This window comes from Glycine soja, chromosome 7, assembly GCF_004193775.1.
Source record: "Glycine soja cultivar W05 chromosome 7, ASM419377v2, whole genome shotgun sequence".
Taxonomy (NCBI): Eukaryota; Viridiplantae; Streptophyta; class Magnoliopsida; order Fabales; family Fabaceae; genus Glycine; species Glycine soja.
In genome coordinates this window covers 44,485,402-44,508,691 of record NC_041008.1, presented here as the reverse complement: position 1 = coordinate 44,508,691, position 23,290 = coordinate 44,485,402, and the positions used below count along the sequence as shown (strand labels likewise).

At 32.9% G+C, this 23,290-nt stretch overlaps 3 protein-coding genes across 3 annotated transcripts; 2 read left to right on the top strand and 1 right to left on the bottom strand.

Annotated features, from left to right (window-relative positions):
• Positions 1 to 1,751: 1,751 nt before the first annotated feature.
• On the top strand, positions 1,752 to 6,046 carry LOC114419997 (two-component response regulator ARR2-like). Its single transcript, XM_028385832.1, has 6 exons — positions 1,752 to 2,167; positions 2,542 to 2,694; positions 2,781 to 3,161; positions 3,856 to 3,932; positions 4,069 to 5,250; positions 5,366 to 6,046. The coding sequence occupies exons 1-6, from the start codon at positions 1,993 to 1,995 to the stop codon at positions 5,435 to 5,437; spliced, it is 2,040 nt and encodes a 679-aa protein (XP_028241633.1). The 5' UTR covers positions 1,752 to 1,992; the 3' UTR covers positions 5,438 to 6,046.
• A 2,703-nt stretch (positions 6,047 to 8,749) lies between these two features.
• LOC114419996 (COBRA-like protein 7) lies at positions 8,750 to 11,656 on the bottom strand. The gene is made up of 2 exons (XM_028385831.1): positions 10,729 to 11,656; positions 8,750 to 10,559 (listed from the first exon to the last, which is right to left on the bottom strand). Exons 1-2 carry the CDS (start codon positions 11,249 to 11,251, stop codon positions 9,151 to 9,153), a joined length of 1,932 nt encoding a protein of 643 aa, XP_028241632.1. The 5' UTR covers positions 11,252 to 11,656; the 3' UTR covers positions 8,750 to 9,150.
• A 4,289-nt stretch (positions 11,657 to 15,945) lies between these two features.
• On the top strand, positions 15,946 to 17,027 carry LOC114419995 (leucine-rich repeat extensin-like protein 6). Its single transcript, XM_028385830.1, has one exon. The coding sequence runs from the start codon at positions 16,144 to 16,146 to the stop codon at positions 16,693 to 16,695; it is 552 nt and encodes a 183-aa protein (XP_028241631.1). The 5' UTR covers positions 15,946 to 16,143; the 3' UTR covers positions 16,696 to 17,027.
• Positions 17,028 to 23,290: the final 6,263 nt, after the last annotated feature.

The following is a 23,290-nucleotide window of genomic DNA, read 5'->3' as shown; positions in this document are numbered from 1 at the left end:
TATTAATTATTTAGTTTAAATTTAAATAAATGTATGTTAATAGATATGCCAATAAATATTTAAATATATTTTTATATATAAACATGTTCCAATAAAATTATTGTTATTGATGTTGTCTTAGGTAGTATTTCCTTTATTTTGGTGATGTCTTACATATTTTTTTTTAAATTTTTTTCTAAAAAATAATTTAGTTCATTTAAATAAAAAAAGATGTCAATTGCGCGATTATAATGATTATATGTAGAAGAACTAATTTTATGGAGAAAAAAAACTAATTTTATAAGAAAAAACACAAATCAAAGCCTATAGGAAGCAAAAAAAAAAACAATGAAATGAAAAAATTTATCAACAAATAAGAAATGAGAACAGGAGATAAGAAAATGTATTAAAAAAAGTGAAAATATATGATAATACAAAATTCTTATCCACTCACATATGTATAATATATAAAAATAAATATTATTTAATAAAAAATATATTGAATATATTTTTGAATCAAACAATTAATATATTTATCGTATCAATTAGTTTAAGATTTAATAAAATTGTTATGAGAATGATAAATAAAATCTTTAATTATTAATTAATTTGAATCAATCAATTAATATAAGATTTAATGGAAAGATTAAATCGATTTAATAAAACAAATATAAAATATGTATTATTTTATTGAAATATTTAGAAAAAATAAATATGAAATTTAATTATCATAAAACGTTTTATATAATAAATTCTAATTAAATGATTATATAAAACGTTTTACACTATTAATGTATAACTCTTTTTTATAAAAACGCATTACATCAAAAACACTAAAGTATTTAATTATCATATTAAAAAACTTTACTATTTAACTCCTTAACCTATGTACATGATTAAAAATGTGTTTCCTTACTCCTGTAAAACTAATATTTTGTATCTTTGGATGTTTAAAGTGATTGCACCCGAAAAAAGAAATATTTAATAGAAATATAATTTGTTATATTTAAACTAAAATGTTCTTATTTAATGTCTTGATCTTTTATACTCGCACAACGGGTAATAGGTATTAACTAAGGGTATCTTTGATAAAAAAAATGCATTAATTAGCTAATGAAACTAATGAACATTTAATATTTTTTATCTATATTAAATAAATAATATTAGTTTTCAAATTAATAACACAATAACTATTTTATTTTTATTTAATGCTTTCTATTTTTTTGTTTTCCCATCAATATCCTACTCCTATGATTATTAGTTAACCATACATGCTTTTAAAAAATATGCTAATAAGTTATAAGTTATAATAAAACAATTGAAAATCAACCTTTTTTTAATATTTGGTCAACATAAACATACTAACATAGGTACAGTAAAATCCAAAACCTTATAGGTGAGCTGTGTCGGAAGTGTAAGATTTAAGATGAGGGGTTAGTTCCTTCTATGAATGAGCTGGATCCACTCTTTCAGGAGCCAGTGATACCCAACTTTGAATATATATACTTCTCTAACTTCTAACGTCACAAATAAACAAATAAAACCACAACTATTATCATAAAATTATTACTACTATTACAATAAAAATATTTACTGTATAACATTAATTCCTTGTTTTTAAAAAATTAAAAACACCCAATAAGAAAAACAAATCTTCCTTAATCCTACCGATTAGTAAAGCTTTTATTGCTATTAATTAAAGAATAATTAAATGCCCGAGAAATTCAGCGTGTAACAGTGACAAGGCGAGGACATAAGCTTGAGGCGCAGAACAATAGTTATTGTTTTTATAAAATTAAAAATTCTGACCCAAAATCCGTCTTCTCTTTCTTTCTACTCCGATTCCTGCGTTGCTTTTGGTCTTGGTCGAATTGCGAACTCAGCAGCAGAAGAAGTTCCTCAATTGTTTCACCTCAAATTCGATTCGAACTATGTAAACGCCACTGTCGCGTCGGGTTTGTTGTCTCTGTTTTTGTTGCGGTGTTACTGTTCCTCGGTTCGGATCTCCGAAGCATGAATCTCAGCAACGGAAAGGGATCCATGTCAACCCTTACTGCAAGCGTGGTTATGAAATCCGGCGACGCCGTCTCCGACCAGTTTCCGGCGGGTCTCCGGGTTCTCGTGGTGGACGATGATCCCACGTGTCTCATGATTCTTGAGAAGATGCTCCGCACGTGCCTCTACGAAGGTACCACACTACTACTACTACTCACTCCATCAGTTTCTTCTATCTTCTGTTTCTCTCCGATTTCAATTCGCTCACTTTCTCTCTCTATTCAAGTTTGTTTCTTTTTGCGATTTGGACGCTCGGTTAATTGTCCCTCTCAACAAAATAACAAGACACAGAAGCAGAATGAAAAATCAAAATCCAACTTTATCTTCTATTTAAGGGCTACTTGCTTGTAGTTGTAGATAGATAGCTGCTTGGTGATCTGTTTTTGTTTGTTGATTCTTCCTTTGAATCAAACCTTTGGATGTCAGATTTGTTTTTGTTTCTTTCTCGGAATTGGTGTTTTGGCTGATTATGAATCCTGAGGAATGATTTTGTTTTGTTCATTTCAGTTACCAAATGTAATCGAGCAGAAACTGCTCTCTCACTGCTTAGAGAGAACAAAAATGGGTTTGACATTGTTATAAGCGATGTGCATATGCCGGACATGGATGGATTTAAACTTTTGGAGCACATTGGGTTAGAGATGGACCTTCCTGTTATAAGTAAGAAACTCGTCTGACCTGTTTAGATCTATTTTTTGTGGACTGCATTGATGTCGGTTCTGACATGTTTTGTGTGATGGTTGCAGTGATGTCTGCGGATGATGGTAAAAGTGTTGTTATGAAGGGTGTGACTCATGGTGCTTGTGATTACTTAATTAAGCCTGTTCGCATTGAGGCTTTGAAGAACATATGGCAGCACGTGGTTCGGAAGAGGAAGAATGAGTGGAAAGACGCGGAGCAATCAGGGAGTGCTGAGGAAGGAGATCGGCAACCAAAGGCTTCTGACGAAGCAGATTACTCTTCCTCAGCGAATGAAGGCAGTTGGAGAAACTCAAAGAAGAGAAGGGATGAGGAAGAGGAGGCAGAGGATAGAGATGACACATCCACACTAAAGAAGCCACGGGTTGTTTGGTCCGTGGAGCTCCATCAACAGTTTGTGGCTGCTGTGGATCAACTGGGAATTGACAGTATGTAACCTTCACCTGGGTTTTTTAATTTTTTTTTTCTTTTGAAACTTTGTTGCATTTCCATTGAAGGATTATGTAACAGAACTTGTGATGCATAATCGACGAGATTCTATGTGTATATTGTTCAGTTGTCATACATGAGTTTTGATTGTCTCAAAACAACACTTTTACTACTCGGGTCTTCAGTTTTTAGTCACCATAGTTCATATCATTGCCTCTAGGTTTTGCATGCTGTCAATTTTCAAATTATTCTGGTAAGTAATATTTAATAATTAATAGATAACTAAGATTCCATTTTTTGGCTTTAATATTACATCAACAGTCAAGCCCTATCCCACTGGTTGGGGTCCTTGCCATTTAGTTCTATAAAAAAACATTTTTTTTTTCTCAAACCATTTTTAGTAGTCTTTCGGTTTTCTGAGTTCTACCCATTTTACTAGACTATTTTATGCTTTTCTAGTATCATAAAATCAAACCATCTTTGGTGAGATTCACTCCTACTTTATCCTGTGTGCATTTGTTCTTCATCTTATTTTTCTTGTACGTTCACCCCTCCACTCCTTCCCCTTTTATGTTCACCCATCCATCTTATCTCATCCTTTTGTCTAAATTATTAATTTGTTTGAATATTTTTCTTAAAAGAATTATGATGTTCTTGAGTTTTGCCTGACTCAAATTTGATATTTGTATTCAGAGGCTGTTCCTAAAAAAATTCTGGAATTGATGAATGTTCCTGGGCTCACTAGAGAAAATGTTGCCAGCCACCTGCAGGTATCATACTGTTATCCTATATATACTTTGGGAAGGACTTGGGTTAAATTTTAATCCCTAATTTTCTTCTTGTGATCATCTATGCTATGATTACTTGAAGGAAGTAACTCTTTTTCTTCATCCTGTTTTATTACAGAAATACCGATTGTATCTTCGAAGGTTGAGTGGAGTTTCTCAGCACCAGAATAACATGAACAACTCCTTCCTCAGCCCCCAGGAGGCAACATTCGGGACAATTTCTTCAATTAATGGAATTGATCTTCAAACTCTTGCAGTTGCCGGCCAGCTCCCAGCACAAAGTCTAGCCACACTTCAAGCAGCAGGACTTGGTAGGCCAACTGGAAAAGCTGGTGTACCTATGCCTCTCATGGATCAAAGAAACCTTTTCAGTTTTGAAAACCCAAGGTTAAGATTTGGAGAAGGCCAGCAGCAACATTTAAGCACTAGTAAACCAATGAACTTGTTGCATGGAATCCCTACCAACATGGAGCCAAAGCAGCTTGCCAATTTGCACCAGTCTACCCAATCCATTGGCAGCTTGAATATGCGAGTCAATGCTTCCGCTACACAAGGCAGCCCCTTATTGATGCAGATGGCACAATCCCAACCTAGAGGTCAGATGCTAAGTGAAAATATTGGTCCTCGTGTTCCAAGACTTCCATCATCTTTGGGGCAGCCTACTGTATCAAATGGAATTTCTAATGGTCTTCTGGGCAGAAATGGGATTGCTGGTAATAACAGAGGACCTGCATATAATCCTGTTCCACCAAGCTCTTCGTTGTTGAGTTTTCCAATGAATCAAACCTCTGAAATGTCTGTCAACAATAGTTTTCCTCTTGGAAGCACTCCAGGTATATCCAGTATCACAACAAAAGGCTCATTTCAAGAGGAAGTTACATCTGGAATCAAAGGATCTGGTGGATTTCCAAGTTATGATATTTTTAATGAACTGCACCATCAGAAGCCTCATGATTGGGAGATAACAAACCCAAACTTGACTTACAATGCCTCCCAGCATGCAAACCCTTTACAAGGTAATATTGATGTCACACCATCAGTTTTAGTGCATCAAGGGTTTTCTTCTACACAACAGACTGGTCAAAGCAGAGATGCTGCTTTGATTGGAAAAGCTATGTTCTCCATGGGAGAGGGCTTGGAACAAAATAACTTCCAAAATGCTAGTCAAAACCTCAATCCACTTCTTCTTGACAATTCAATAAGGGTCAAGGCTGAAAGAATTCCTGATGCAAGCTCCCAGACTAATCTCTTCCCTGAGCATTATGGGCAGGAGGATCTAATGAGTGCACTTCTAAAACAGGTTTGTCCTTCAGCCCTTTCTTTGGACCTGGAATATTTTCACATGCTTGCGTAGTTGCTTGTAATTTTCCGTTATGAACAAATCAATTTTTCTCACATGTTTCTAATGATGGCAGCAAGAAGGCATGGGACCATCTGAGAATGAGTTTGACTTTGATGGATATTCTCTGGACAACATTCCTGTCTAGAACAAACCCTTTCCGATTGAAGTTGCCAGTGTAAATAGTTTGTTACACAAGCACATGATCATCCTGCAGTTAGCTATTTTGGAACTGAGTCAAAATTTGGTTGATGTCAAATATTCAGACTTCTGGGAGTAGTAGTGTATTGTAATGGTTTAGTCTGGATGCTCAACATGAATCAGCTTCAAACCTCAACTGCATATATTCACAAAGCATGTGCAAATTTTGACTGCTATTTATAGCAAAATTGCTAGCAAGCTTCTAATTTTAGGGTGTTCTTGAAGGTGTTGGCTTAGGGCAGAATTGCAGAAGCAAGGTTTTGATACATCTGCAAAGTTGTCCTAGGAGCATTTCTAACTTGAATAACAAATTATGAAATTTTTTTCTTCTGTTCCTTTTGTAATTTATGTCATTGAAAGCAAGTAACGACTTCCGTAAGCATGTAAATATTGCATTTGGTAGCTTTAGACATCTGGTCTGGTCATTCTTTTATGGTTGATTCTGTACTTTCCGATAGATATGCGCTGTTTTTTATGTTCACTGTGTCTTGCATTCTTTGTACATGAACCTGATTATGTGATTTGTGTGAGACTACATAGCTATCCGTTTTATAAATATGCAATATGCTGTAATTAAGGCCTTGCGCTGTTGCTCATGTGTGCCGTTAGAGAATAACAAGGCTTTGAAAATTTATTGGTTCACTTTAAAACTCTTTGTCACCATTGTTTAAAAAAACAGAAATTTTTTTTATCTTTCTTTTCTTTCATTTTCGTCTGCATCAAACAACATTAAAAAAATCTCATTTTCTACTTGGTTTTCTTCCATTCTTTTCTCCCTTTCTTTTCTAAACAAAAACTCACCCTTATTCAACAAGAAACCATTCATGAGAAATTTCAGTCTCAAAAAGAGAAATATTGTTTTACAGGTACAATTTATGATTAGATCAAATTGCAGTATAAGAGATGATATTTAATTTTTTTTTAATATTATACAATACGTTAAATAATAAATTAATTTAAAATTTTAAGAAACTAAATTAGGTCAATTTTTAATTAATATACAACATTGTCTTATATCTTTTCATTATCTTACATCTTTTTTTTTATTGTACAAAAGATGTTAAAATAATAATAATAATAATATTGTAAGGGGTGACTCTGTCAGCTAATAGTGGGTTGTAACGTTTTTTGTCACTTCCTTACTGTATTACTAATATGTATGCACACTAGTGTATTTTTCCATTACTAGATATCAACTATATTTTATATTATGCGGTGCAAATCTTTTATTAAATTGTAATTTTTTATATTTATACTTAGTATTATTTGTATTTAAAATTATTTTTTAAAAATATATATAAATAATTAAACTTAACATTATTTAAAATATTTAGGATCATTTTAAATGTAATTACATTAAAATTAAATAATAAGAATAATTGTATTTTCAATTAAGGAAATATTATTTTTTTAAAATTAAGTCCATCTAAATTTATTATGATTTGTTCTCTTTCTTCGAGTAACGATAACAATAGTATTGTAATACCTATATAAAATGTATAAATTTAAAATAAAATTAATAAATATAAGTTTATAATTATTTAAATTAAAATTTATTAAACTTGTGCGTTACATGTGCTTATCTAAATATAAGATGATAATTTAAATATAAAAAATGTTTTAAAATAAATTTGCTATTAATTTATTATCAAATTAATTTTTAATTTTTTCAGGACACTGTCATTGTAAAGTAAAATATATTAAATATTATAGTTTATTAAAGTAACTTAACATATATTACTTTATAGACTATATATTTTATATTTAGTAACATTTAAATAAGAGAAAAAGAGAAAAATATAAAATGATTAACCTAACCCTAAAATTATTGAAGATATGACTCTAGTTTTATAACACATAATCAAACATTTATTTTTTATTTTCAAGTCTATTTATCCTATGTGAAGAGTATAAATTCAAAAAGAATTTAAAAATATAAACATATAATACTATATAATTATTAAATTTGGCTGGTTATTTTATTTATTGTTGGTATATAGTTAACATGTATATTTTAAATGTATTTATTATCAAAACTGAAATTTATTTTAAAGTGGTTTAAATAATTTAATTTTTTTTAATAAATAGCCATAGTTGTTAATTACTTTAAAATGATATTTTTAATAATTTTAAAGATATTAATGTTAATCATGTGATATTATGTAACATTATTGAAGATTTGAATTTCGTAAATTAAACACCCTCATTTACTATAATTAAAATTATATAACTTTTTTATTACCATTATCAGATAAAGAAGAACAAAACAATATAAGTAAAGAAGTAAGAACAAATACTATTTTGGAGTAAAAAAATCTTTTTTATTAGTTTTTTCTATTTTTATTTAATATATACGATAATAATAAGTAAAAAGATATTGAATCGTAATGATTTCTTTTAAATATTAAGTTTTAAAAATCAATTATCATTCATTAATGTTAGCTCACATTGAAATTGAAATCTGAATTATATTAATGACTAGTGTGAAATTAAAATTTCGATCTAATAATTCATAAATATTAAAATCAATGTTATATAAGTTAATCATATCAAGTCAAATTAAAATTTTGATATCACAACTATCAAAGGTTAACTTAAAGTTTACTTGTATATCTAAATATTGATAGGTAAGAGATTTATAACTAAATAAAGTTGGCTTAATCGCTTTAGACTCAATCCTTAAACCTTTTTGTTTTATTATTTTATGATATAAAGATTCAGTTTAATATAAAAAAATAGTCAAAACATATGAGCGTTTACAAAATTATAAAACCAAAACCAAAAGTAAAAATAAGTACAATCAAATACACTTTTTTCAAAGGAAAATTATTTTCTTGCAAGCTAACTCTGTTTTGCTTCCAATTTAAGGGATGCTTGTTTTATACTCAAAATAAATTCGCTTATAATTGAGATTAATGTAAACACAATTTAATTACTATGTCTGATTAAAATTAATTTTATCATTCTGTAGAAAAAAATTATAATGAATCTAACTTAATTTTAATACAAAAATCCTAGATAGAGTCGTAGCACACTCATCAACATCAACTGTCGAACCACTATTTTTAAGTCATTGGAATAAACTTATTAGAAACAATAATGACTATCTTTAAGTCATTGGAATAAACTTATTAGAAACGATCATGAATGACATCAATGTTTCCATCACCTACCAAGACAAGGATAAATTCTTTAAATATATACATCAACCATGCTATTAGGCACTCTGTTTTTGGACGACGTGTAAAACAATTTTAAGTTTACTTTGAATGATAGTACATTTACGAAAACCATCGCCTAGGGAAGAATTACTCGGATAAAAACGCAAACAAAAGAAACAAGGAAAGAAAAAACAATCTTCCTTCATTTACGAGGCCCGATTATTTAAAAAAAGAAAAAACAATAAACTTTTAACAGAAAAAGGAATATATTTCTATCATCTAACACAAAACTACAATCTTCTGTACTATAACACGCTCGAAAGAATCACATATAAATTGAACAATGACTGCCACAACATCCAACCCAGACACAGGCAAGAATGTTACAACAGCACGACTAAGTCCACTGAGTTTCTGTGGTGAGGTCAATATATGAATCAAATGGTGTCTCGGGACACAGCAGGCCAGAGCCAAAAATCAAACATAGCCACTATTACCGCTACAAGAGGATCATCAACAGTGTTAGAAGCAAGGGAGTAGCCAATGAAAAACCATCCCTGAAACCACTACTGCTTGGATACACTGAAGGAAGAGAGCATTCTTCCCCATTGAAAAATACCTTAGTGGGAAACCCATCTCCATGAGCTACATTGATTCCAGGAGTAGTTTTCTTTGTGAACGAGATCACTGATTGTTGCTTACCAGGCACCCTAGGATCTCTCAGAGGATCAGCTGCATCTGTTTCTGCTACAAGGTAGTTCAATCCTGGCAAACCTTGCATGATTATTGTATTGTTTACACCATCTAGAAGAGTTGCATTGAATGAATACATTTTCTCAAAACCTGCAGCTGCTTTGTCCATTTGCACAGCGGCAAACCAGTCTGCAAAATTAGTCTCTCCCCAGTTAAAAAGGGTGACCCTTGCACTCCATCCTTTGGTGTAGTCTGTGTACAAATGCCAGTTGATGCTCACACCACAGTTATCACTACATGGCATTGGGTTTGGCACCCGGAGATGTTTCAGACTTGCCCAAGCAACAGCCTTGGCGGTTCGGTTCTCAAAAGGAACAAGAAGTGCCTCTGGTGGAAGCCACATAGCTGGAGCAGTAGTACTACATGTTCTCTCTGCGTTCTTGGGGCATCCACAAGCACATGTTTTGCACGGAATAACTGAATCATTGTAATAAGATGAAAACGAGACACAGCATTTACTTGATGTTCTCTTGGCTGTTGTTATGTTGCACACAATCTGCCAACTGGCCATCACAGTTTTGTTTGATGGTAAGCCGGATGGGTCAGGATTTTCAGTAGGACTCACTCTTACAGGAGGGCCACATTTATAGTCAGGGTTGAGTGTGCCACTTATGTTCCAGTTCTGCGGGGGCAAAAGCTGGGATCGGTTAAGCGCTGGTGGCATCTTGAAGACCTGCATTTGGAATCTCGAAGCAGACATGCTAGGATCCATCGATGGAGGCAAAATAGTGCCATTCCGGCAGCAAAAGGGAATCTTCCCAAGGTCGGAATCATTGAACTTGGTGGGAGGGAGATCAATTATGGTTGGCCTCCTCTCACAATTCAACACATGGGCAAAGTCAAGATCCCTGTAGAATGTTCCTTGCTTACCAAAGAGACAATCAGAAGCATCCACAACAGAAGGATAAGCCCCTTTCATTGAATAAATAAACTCATCATTCATCCAGTCCCAGCTCAACCTCCAGTTGTCAAGCCTCCCAAGTGGGTTATGGTTTGCAATAGTAACCTCAGCCCAGTAATTTGAATCATAAGTTCTGATCACATCATACATAATGGTAAGATCACCACTCTGACGTGGCAGAAACTCTTCATCCGTAGTAATGTTAGTTTTGAATTTGGGATCTCTCGTGCAACACACACTACTCGCATTCTTCCCTGAAAACCCAAAAAGTAACCCCACCCCACTTCATTAGTCACAGTATTTCACTAAATATAATCAATCGATTCACAGATCAAACAAAACTAACCCAATTATCTAACTTAAAAACTAAACGTTTTCACAAACACCCAAGCTACAATTACAGATCAGGGAGAATAACGTTACCTTGAGCGGTGGATCTGCGACAGAGGAATCCATCATTGGCGAGGTTGATGGATTTCGGCATCGGAACACTGGGCGGCGCCACCCCGAACACGGTGCCGACGAGTTCTATCTGAGCCTGCATCTGGGTCAAGTCGCCGGCGGTTTCGACGGCGGTCTTGAGATCGGTCATGGGGAAGCCGGCGAAGACGGTGCCGTTTCCGACGGCGGCGGGGAGGGTGGTGCCGTCGGCGAGCACAGCATTGGAGGCGGAGACCAACAACTCGTCGTGGTCGAACCCAACGAAGACCTTCCACGACTTGAGCTCGTCGAGGCCGTTGTTGAGTACCGTCACCGTCGACTCGAACCGGTAAGGCTGCTTTGCCGGGTCGGAGACATTCGGCGGCAGCCGCACGCCGCCGGTGTGGGCGTAGGAGACGAGGATGCCGTTGCAGGATTGGGCGTCGGCGAACGACGTCGTTGCAAGGAACACTGCCAGCGCGGTGATGATGGTAAGGTAGTAGCAACAGTGGCTTCGGAGGAGCATCTTCCGAATTTCGAAATTTGAACTAAGAGAGAGAAAAGCGATGCATCAATATATACAACGTTTAAAAATATATATTTATAAGTACCGTTTGTTTCCTTTTTTATGCGAGAGAAGGAAAGAAACGCTCGAGAAAACATAGAAAGAAAGATCGGGTTGCAAACTTGCAATTGCGTAGCGTGTCTCTCCATTTTTCATAACCTATTAAAATTTCTTATTTGATTATTTATATAAGAAAAAAAGTTTGTTTAGTTTACTAGTAAAAAAGAAAAAAAGGTTTGGTTTTATGAAATTCTGAGGCTCAAATGGTTCCATCTAACAGCTCTATTATGTGCTTTAATTTGAATTGCTAGATCCCCAAAGAAAAGGGAGGTTTAAGTTTAATCCTTTTGGTTGATTCTGTGATTGGCTTCGATGGGTATAGACACATGAATGAAGAGTGCAATTTTTTTAATCTGTGTTTGGCCACTAGCATAGTCTCAAACTGTTTGTTTGTAATGCGCATGTCTCGTCTGATTTGACCAATGCCTCATTTCAGTCATTTGGTCTTTTTGTTTCTGAGATACAAATGGCATTATTGGATTGGACCAAACCTACCATGACAATGGTAGGATGGAATATTCTGGCTTGAGTTGCGGGCACGTCTGTGTCTCACTCTGTTCATCTCTTGACCTCAAACATTTAACATTTTCCATCAATATCCATTTCTTCTTCCCCACAAGTATCTCAAGATCATTAATATTTTTCTTACACTCACGTTACCATACAAATGGTAGAGTGAAAATTTTGGCAAATTCAGCTAGAATCAGATACTAGCAAATATTGTGCAAATAAAGTGATGTGTAAAGTATGTGCGACTAACTCTTTCTATCGATACTGTGTTTTACTTTATTTTGAAATGTCAAGTTATTACTAATGTAAAAGGAACTTGCAAAGTTTTGCTTTGAAATAATCTTGAGTATTTCCTTTCTATAAGTAGAGGAGCCATCCTTGGTAGTGATATTGGGTTCACATCCCACGCAGCTGGCTGTGGTAGCCCATAATTTTATGGGAATTGCTATTCCCTTGCCAGAATTGCTATTTAAACTACCAACATTAGTAGTTTCTTTTTTTATTTCAAAATTGCACTTTCCACATAAACATATTTTTGTTGTGGGGTATAAGCAATAAAATCATGATTTTACTATATATATCTTTTTCACCCCCATACTATACACTTGAATTATGATTTTGTTTTAACAACGAATTCATGATTTCATTGTGTATTTCTTCTCCCCCAAAATAACACAACATAATCATGTTTTTATTGTGTAAAAGGAGGTGTAAAAAATACAATGTAGACATGATTTTATTATGTATTTCGTAAAAAAATACATAACAAAATTATGTTTCCATTGTATACTTTTTTATACCCCTTTTAATTAATTTTAATTGTAATTTACCTTTTTTAAAATAATAAAATTAATTGTGATATAATTTACCATTTTTAATAGTAATTGTTATCTTTTTTTAATTGAAAATAAATTAATTGGATAAAATTTATGATTTATAAACATAAAAAAATTAATTATAATATGAATTACCTTTATTAACAGTAATAAAATCAATTTATAATATTAATTTGTATCTTAATTAACTTGATTATAATTAAAAATAGAGGGGAAGAAAAGAGTGTCAGAGAAGAAGGGAAATGGTGGGGGGGGGGGGGGGGGTATCATGATGGATGGAGAAGTGAGAGAGGATGGGAAAAAGATTGGAGGTGTAGGAAATCTCATAAAGATAAAATGATAATTTGCTAAGGATTAATAGTGTTAATAACAATTTTGGTAGTTACAATAAAAATGTCCTAATTTTATTTACTCGGACTAAGGAGAGGCCCGTCAGACCATCTAGGACTAAAAAATGATACAAATAGCCCGGCCCTGATTGTGAGATGATTGAGTCCACGAGAAAGATCTCCCCCATCTGGGCCTTCGAACCTTTATCTAAACATGGAATGGGCCCGATTGGGTTGTGTTATTTTCATTTTAATTGCATGTTAATGATAACCCCACATAAAAATAGAAAAACCTCACACGATTTTTAAACAACCATTTAAATTACTCACATATATCCGTACTAAAAAAATTACTCACATACAGCGACACTGACACTGGGTAGAAAACTTTCACATCCACAACCCCTCCTCCCCAAAAAATTTCACATTCTTTTTAAAGAAGAATATAAATTACTCAGATACACAACGACATTGGGTAGAACCGTAGAAGAAGATTGTCATTATCCGCTAGAAAACAAAACGTATGGCCATATGGAAATTCAAATAGAAAATTAAAGAAATAAGATAAATGGGAAAAAGTGTGAAAAACGTGTATGTGGTTACTAATTTACTACTATATATTTTGATCCATGATGCAACCCTGGTAAGGGTGGTGAGCTTTGAAACGTGGTCAACGCGTAAAGGTGCATGTTGCCTGTTCAACTACAAATCAAAGCCCCTCTTCTAAGTGACAAGTCTTCGTGATCATGTCCATCGTGATTAATTATTTTTTTGGGAATTTTCAGAATTATATCAAAGATTTCTACCTGGCCTAATTCCATAACCAAAAATAAAGAAAGTTGGTAACTAAAATTATATTTTCTTTCTACATAGACTTCGGGTTATTTTTATGAAGAAAGATCATTAACTTCTCTTACGTTAACTCCTGCAAGCACTGACAAACTAAGTTTAGGCCTTTGCAAATGGTAATTGGTAGGTAAGATGGGAAACCTGTAACGACAAATTCAGTGGGCAAAGTTGTACTCAATTGAAAAAATTCTTATATGCACACTGTCAAGTAAGAACACAACGAAAATGGGAGTTATGATACCTAACCTTCATGAAAATGTATCACACATTCTAGCATTATTCTTGGCTCCGAATCTCTCACCTATTCTTTGCTGATGACATCATTACTCTCGTGGCTGAAGCAAGCTTGTCTTAGGTACAGGAAATTAGCAGAATTATGAATCTCTTTTGTTCCATTTCAAGTCAGAAAGCCAACCTATGCAAATCTAGATCATTCTTACTACCAATTGCATGCATTCATCCTCAGGGCTTGACTGAAAGTCATGGGTTTGACTCTTTTCCTTCTGCTCTACTCTTTCATACTCCAAATTCTAGCTCAAGAACAAAATATCACCGCTAATGTGGATGGACCCTTTTAGCCTTCCGTACTCTCCTCTTTGTAATGGACTACTTGGTAGCAATTCCAAATGGTCCACAGTGGTCAGACTCGATCAAAACATCTCCAACCCATTAATGAAATTGTATTCGGTGTATTCTTTGCATATTTCTTCTTAGTACTTGCTCCTATAATTGAGGTGTTGATATATGAAAACATTTCCAGTTGGCATGACTTTAATTATAGCATTCTTTTGTAATTTCTTGTTCCTTTTTGCTTGATCTTGTACAAATTAAACAATTAATTTTCTCTTTTAATAATACCTTTCTTAAATTTCATGTCAATTAAATTAATTTTTATTCTATTTAATTAGTTATCCGTTAAAAAAATATTTTATTTATTTATTTTATTCTATTTAATTAGTTATCCGTTAAAAAATATTTTATTTATTTATTTTATTCTATTTATTTTATATTGTTTATGTAATATTTATAAAATTTTAAATGATTTTTTACTATTTTAATTTGATATTATGTTTTGTTATATATAAAACACACTTTTTAGTCATTTATGTTTTGAATTATATTTAATTTGATATCTTATCTTTTAAAAAAATTAACTTAGTTTTTTATATTTTTAAGTGAGTCAAAATGGTCTTTTATGAAACAAAGAATGATTTTAATTTTGTTACATAATTTTAAATTCATTTTTTACTATTTTGAGATGTGAAACTCATCTCATTAGATATACTTACATATAAAATTATGAAATTTAACTGATGTTAAAAAAAAAGTCATAAACATGATAAAAATCACATAAAAATAAATCAATAGCAAACCAAGAAAGAATATGATATTAACGTTTTTAATGTTTCGGTTGCTTTTTCGATTCATTTCTCATGGAGCTTTTTAGATTTCCTCCTTGCATTGCCACATTATCATTTGAAAGTGAAAAAAAAAATCACCCAAATGTTACTAACCGAAAAAGGTACCTAGTCACCATAAATATTTCGAGAATTTTGTTGCTATTTGGTTTAAATAAAATTGTTTCTAGTAAAAGATATTTGAGATTCATAATATAAAAGTATCCAACTAACCCAATGTTATGCTACTAAATACTCATGCATTATGCCACTATCTAAACTCCACAAATTATGAAAATAAATTCACAATACAAATCAAAGAAACAAATTTTGTCATGTTAGCTACCTAAAATGAAACACGTGTACAACTAACTGTAAGACGCCGTATGAAATAAAAGAATCACAATATTATGTGCGAAAGTGGTAAGAGTAAAACAGTGGAAGCAAGTTATCTAATTTCACCTCATAATGTACTTTGGTTATTATAATAATAACATAGCTCTAACAGTGCAAGTGTTCAATTCAAACATGTCTCCCCGACGTGTCGGCCTCAACTTTTACAATAATAATAATAACTAAATTTTTATTTATTGTTCATCTGGTGTCCGTTAACCAAAACCACATACTAAGGTATAACGAAAAAAATGCAGATATATAAAGTAATTGCGTTAATGATGGTAGCTTAAAAAGATAAGAGAGTAGCATTCCTATTGCTAATTCCTAGTGTATACTACTCCACAGTACACAGCACCCTTTTAGTACTAGCCACCATTCAACTTTCTCTCTTCCCACACTCCCTTCACTTTTTACACCTTCCTTTCTTACTCTGCTCATCTTCTTGGCCATCCTAGGTAGTTAGTAGTTTTTGGAGGATGAGGTTGTTGTGTTTGTGTTTAACGTTGTTGCTGTTTCTGGCTAGTGTGGCAATGGCAGAAGAAGATTCAGATCATAATAAGCACTCCCTAAAAGCCACGTCACACGCGCAGATCCAGTGCACAATGTGTTCCTCTTGTAACAACCCTTGCAACCAAGTTCCATCTCCGCCACCACCTTCACCACCACCACCATCTCCTTCCACAAACAACTGTCCTCCACCACCCTCTCCTCCTTCCTCCGGCGGCGGCGGCGGCGGCGGAGGAGCTCCGTACTACTACTCCCCGCCTCCACCCTCTCAATATACCTACTCCTCACCACCTCCTCCCGCATCCACCGGCGGCGGTGGTGGCGGAGGAATCTACTACTACCCTCCTCCCAGCAACGGAAACTACCCGAGACCACCACCGCCGAACCCGATTGTGCCGTATTTCCCGTTCTACTACTACAGCCCTCCGCCGCCCGGGTCCACCGCCGCTCCTCCGCCCTCCACGGCCTCCTCGCTTCTATGTGCACTTGCTTTCTCATCTTTTCTACTGTTGTTGCTTTGATAGTAAATGCATGAAACCAAGAAAAAGAAGGAAAATAGTAGGAATAAGGGCGCAGATTTGCAGATCTAGAGATTCCGAGGGAAATGAGAGTTGAGAGTGAGAGTGAGGTAATAGAAGTGCTCGTGAATTTCCCAATCTGCCCTGAACATGTGAAGTAAAGCACCACACCACACGCACTATATCCTCCTCTTAATTATTATGTTCTCTTTCTGAATATCTAGTGCCAAGGTAGATTGATCTGCAATTTGTTAACAATTTTTATTTTATGTACTACTAGTAAGTTTTATTTCGTTAGTATAGAAATAAAATAAATTACAAAGATTTATGTCAAAGTACTCCAGCATAGTAGTAGTATATAGTATTTCATGGTTAATGAAGTTGATCGAATATTTAATTTGCTGATGATGTTTTAGACATGAAATTGAAGCCAGTCAACAGCTATTGATTTAACGGGAATTGAAGTGGTTTCCGATGGTGGATGGTGAAGATAATAATGATATTGGAAGGATAGGGGTAGGGTGAAAGAGAGAAAGGGTGTGGATATCCAAGTTTGGGGTTGATTCAATTCAATGCTGCCACCAACTTCATTTTTTCATTACTTACTTGATTTAATTCATTTACACTACCACCTCCTTCTTGGTTGATCCTTTAGGGTGTGTCTTGCTAAGGAGCGTTTGGTCATTTTACGGTCTACGGGAGCGTCTTACAAATGGAGGGGACAACTCATCAAGGGTCTCTTTCAGTTCGTAAAAAATTAGACCGTAGCATAACGTTCCGATTGTTTTTCTATCTTGCATTAATATTGCCGCGATTACAGATGCTTACTACCTAATTCACCAATTTAGAAAAGGAAATGTAAAATTGAAGCCATCAGGTTATACACGTGTCTAAACAAATTGACATACGTTAGCAAACAAAATATGAATTTTGATATATAGTAGTATTAAATTCAAGATGAGCAACAATGCATGATAAATGGAACTGCTATAATTTAAAAGAGTAGCAGAAAATCTTCTCAGAATTTTTCATTATTTAATTATAGAGTTGTATGATAAATGAAACTCTTAAAATGATCACCAAAGTAAGATTCAATCGGTACGGTAATAATTCTAACAGATTCTCTTTTTTTATATACAATTCTAACACATATATAATAATGACGCCATTTATAATGGTGGTGCCCCCCTTCTCCAATGTTCATCGCAGATAAGGGATGACGAAAATAAGCTTTCATCAGATGCTCTAGGGACTAGGGTAGCAAATGTTCCCAACCAATCAGGATCATAGACTGTCTATCCGAATGATCTGAAAGCTCCCATTTTCTGACATCACGATTCAAAGTTGACTCATTGACCAATCAAAAAATTTTGGATTCGTTGACCACATCTTGCGTCATCGTTTAAAATCCTCTAGGTTTAGAATGGGCGCCCCAATCATTTTTGTTCGGCCTACCATGGCCAAAGCACCCATTATACTGTTCTTCTATACGTAGATAAAATGCCATAAGAAAATAAAAATAATAAATATCTATTTGATTAAAATAAAAAGGATTTACATTAATTAAATAAATTTATTACATTTTATAATACAGTAATAAGTAGCTAAATAAAAGTATAAATTCATTATTTTGAAAACACACTTCCAGTTATTTTTTCACCAGCAGAAAGTAACAATAATTGTAAACACTTACATTTGTCCCTAAAAAGTCATTGATAGACAAATCTGTGTTTAAGTATATAAAATTTTCATCCTAACCCGATTATTCTTAAAAATTACAAATATTGGTCATGTTATTAATCCTTTTTAATGCCTACAATGTCACGTACTTAAGAGTTAATGTGACCAATATTTATAATTAGTCTCGTGTTGAAATTTTCAGGATAGACTTAGGTTAACCTTAAAAAAGGGATAGACTTAGATTTCACCCAAAACTTATGTTTGTTTAATCTAATTTCTCCCATTTGACAAATTAAATAAGAAAAAATATATACATGTTTTATTTTTTTCTTCACATAACTTTTTCTACTATTTGTCAAATTAAATGAGAAAAAAATACATACATGTTTTTTTTGTTTTTTTGTTTCACCTAACTTTATGACTATCTTTTTTTATGGCAAAAAAATTTTGATGACTTAAATCTCCGGATTCACTAGAATCATAGTAGATTTTAAGGTTACATTTACAAATTATCCATTAACAAAATTATTTTGAGATACGAATTTGTTATCAATAATGGATTTATAGAAATCAAATTCACATAAATTTTTTTTATTTATTGAAGTGTCTCGGTAAGAATTGACGCATGACATATTATAAAAGAGAAGGTAATAAGTCACTAAATCACTTTTTTTTTTCCACTATTTTTTTGTTCCCGTTATTGGCAGCGTGACTAAGTGGCCCTCGAAAAATCGCTTTGTTATTTATTATTATTATTGTGTTCCTCGCCCTATATTTATTCACTGTGTAGTCACGGTTGTGCTGTATCAATTTTATTTAATTTTATTTTTCTGTTATTGGCTTTGATGAAGACATGGTGCATGCAGCATTGCCATTTTGTGTCTTAATTTTAGGGCAATGTAATACTGTGTCATGTTCACAAAAAACAAGCTTAAGGACAAAAATGTGTTGGCAGGAATTAGCTGGAAGTCACATTAGAGCTGTTATGGTGCTGAATGGGCCCCTTCTCACACTGCAAATGCAATTGGCATCCATATCCTCAATCAAGGATTCATTTTTACAGACTTCGCCATAAACAAATCCCTCAATCTATCTCTCTCTTCTACGACTCTTCCTGGTCCCTAATAGTATATAATTGAGGTCCCTTTTTCTTTTTCCACTTTTTTCATTGAAATATTCTCTATCTTCAGTTTTTAATTTCTTCGTTTTCTTTCTGCCTGGGATAGTGAATGAAATATATGTCAGTCTAGCAATCCTCAAACAAAGGAATTGCCTGGATAAACAAATAGGAGTAGTCAACATATGATTTTTCCTTATTTCGAGAATGAATTTTAAACTTCAAAATCAATTGAATTTATGGCTCTTTTTAATATTTCCAGATTTATATACCAACCCGGGACATGGGAGAGAGCAAACAATATTTTCATTACTTAAATTTGTGAACTCAGGTCACTCTTCTTTAATTACGTCCACAATTTTGTTGTATTTTTGTGATTTCGTCTTTTCTTTTGTAATTCAACAATGACTTTATTTATCTTTTCTCACTCATTTTATACTATTCATTATTCAGTTCTTCTTAGGAGTGAGACATTGGGGCATGCTAAGACATGGGGTAAGGTCCAAATAGAAACTTGGGCACTAAATGGACACCCGGCCCTAGACCCACATTGCACACAAACAAAATAGATATTTGGGTCACATTGTCGGGTCAATCTATTTCTAGTTATTATGAAGCCTTTTTCATTTCCTTCGTAATATTAGAAATCTTAAATTATTCATTTGCTCAATGGTGGTCAAATGAATAAGTCAACCTATTATAAAATACAAACCATATAGTCATATACGACTTATCGGTTTTTATAATTATTTTTTATAAAAGAAAATGGGGAGAAAAATAGCTTTTAACAAAATGCTAAAGGAATTAATTTTTAAAAATAAATTGCATACCTTAGTTATTTTTCTTACGTCTTAAACTAATCAGTATGAGACAAAAGAAATATTTTTTTAAAGGAGGTTTTAGGTTACAAATATTAGACATCTTCTACTTCAAAGATTTTATTTCAATTTAACTTCAAAATAACTTTCAAATTATAAATAAATAAAAAAAACAGGCTAAACATAATTTTACATTTGAGTGTCTTCAAACTTTCATTCTCTCTCCGACGCAAAAAAAAAAAAAAAAAAAAGAGTGAGACCGTACTGCTGGAAACAACAGGTGGCAAAGGAGTAAGGTGTGACACGTGGAAGAGTACATGACGATTTTATTAATACTTTTGACTATTGATGACAGTGCAAAGCGGCGAATAGGTTTTGGCAACTGAGAAAAAAAACTTCAAATTTGGCATCCAAAATAGAGACTAAGGTTCCATTTTAGTAATGCCTTCCTCTTTAAATTTTTTATAATTTCATTATTTAGAATTTAAAACAATATATAATTTAGTTTTATGCCTTATTTTTGCTTTCCTTTAGTCCTTTCAATTTCCTTGCATTTTAGTCCCCCTTGAGCAAATCCTAAAGCTTTCTGACTTAATTACTTATTTGTTTCTTGTTATCTTCTGCATTTAGCTAGCTATAGAATTTGTATTTGCTTTTACCTGCGCACATTTGTTGTCTTTCGTACCTTAATTGTAAAGCTTGTTTGCATTTCCATTCGTTTCATTTGAGTTCATTTGCATAATCCTTCATTTAATTTCTTCTCTTGTAGTTAAGTTTTGTTTTTTTTTTTTCAATCTCATTTTTATGAATTTGAATCTTGTTGTTAGTTAATTTTACTCAGTAGTGATAAGTCATGCAACCTTTTTGTCTATACGTCCTGTTTCAATTTCACAAGAATACGATTAGTGATTTGTACCACAGCGCCTTCGCTACAATAATGAGTGGGATCTTCCTCCAGGAGAAAGGTGAAAAATGACCAATGATGTTTACCTTTGATTTGAGTACTTCTACTGCACTGGGAATTCCTTTTAGTTGCGCACAATCAATCATTATTGGGAATAATTCTCTAACGGAGAGCTTGTCTCAGAGTCCAATGTATGCCTTTGACAGGGTAAAAAAGGGTGAAAAAATATAGACAAATGAAATATATATATATATATATATATATATATATATATATATATATATATATAATACTGAATTACTGATATATTTCAATGTGCCCATGAAAACTACATTCCAATTTAGGACCAACCTTTGTTTTCAGTTTGCTTCAAATGATGCAATTGAATCACACGTATTTGCGTATCGGTTTATGTTCTACAGGATATAGACACGCAAACACTGGTCATACTCTATGCTGAAGCATAAATTAGCAGCATGTTCACAACCTCTAAGTTTGCAACAAAATTAGAAATTTGCAGGTACTTTAAAATAATAGTTGAATTATTGTTTTTTATTTTCTTTTAAACCATGTAGTTATTAACATATCAAATATTTGTCGCGGCTAAATTAACCCCTTAAAAATCGTAGATATATTATTAAGAGTTTAAGATCACTTCAGTTAGGGAGAGCATTATTGTGTTTATTTCAATGAAATCATAATGTATGTAATTAAAGGAATATTTACATGTTACGTAGTGGAACATAATTTACCTTGAGCAAATTTGAAGACAACCTCACAAATTTCCCAACAATAATGGACTGTTAAGACAACACCACGTTAGGTACGATGTTTCTGCTTCATATCTTAGCAATAGTTAAATAACTGCTACTTGCACGCACAAGTAGTTGTGTTTGTACTTATTTTTTATACAACAATTTTGCACGCAAGGATGAGATACCAAGAGAAGAAACAGAATTGTGATGAAATGAGTAATAATAGAGAAATGGAGAAAAAATGAACATAGATAAACTATTATAAAAACTTTGTATATAAATAGTATTATTCTAGACTGGGATTGGGAAGACACTAGATAGACAGCAGGAAGACCAAAACCAAATTCAATTATTGCTTACTGTACCCTCAGAAAAGGATGAGTAAAAAAAGTTCGTCCTTATTGATTGCCTCACTTTATCTCAGCCATGATTCTATAAATTCTTTACCACATCTACAGAGGATCGATGCATATACGGCTTTGTGTAGATTTTTTTTTTCTTTTTTACTTCCTTCTATTTATTTATGTTATTATGACTTTGTTTATTTGGTCTGATTTTACTCATGGCCACTACATAATTTATTTCAAAAGCACACCTATAAAAGTAATGCTATATTATATAAATTGTCCTTTCTATCCAATTAAAAAAGGACACCACTTTAAGCAGCTCTGATTCTCAGTTAGGTTGTCCCTATTTAAGTATAAATGTCATGTTACACTTTTTTTCGTATAGAACCCAAATATAATTGCATATTAAATTATTTAATTCAGGTCGAACTTTTTGTCATTCAAAACTAACCATTTTAGTCATCATAGGAAAACAAATTAAATAATTAGTAAAAATGCTTGAATTTCAATAAACTATGCTCATTAGTGTTCTTGGTAATCATGGAATTTCAGGATTGATTTGATAATAACATTTGGCTATACTTATTATCTTCTAATAATTTAACTACTTTTTATTTTTATTCCAAGAATTTGCGTTTACTTTAGAATGATTTCAGTTTTGAAAGGTGATATTTGAACATTTTACTATTTTAAACATCCTAGCAGTATCTCTCATTTTTTTCTCAATCTTATCTTCCTATCACTATTATATCACTTATCATATCTATATTTTTTTTGTCAATAACATTTTAAGGATTCAAGTATATTTATTCTCCTGTCTTTCTCAGTTTAGAGTTTACACATAATGCTGAAATTGTTGTGCCAATTTTTGAACCACATGAAAAAGTAAAAAACAAAAAACAAACGAAAGACATGAAGACCAGAAATCAGATTGTATTGTAATAAGAGCCGCAAAACTAAGTCAAAGAAACTGATAG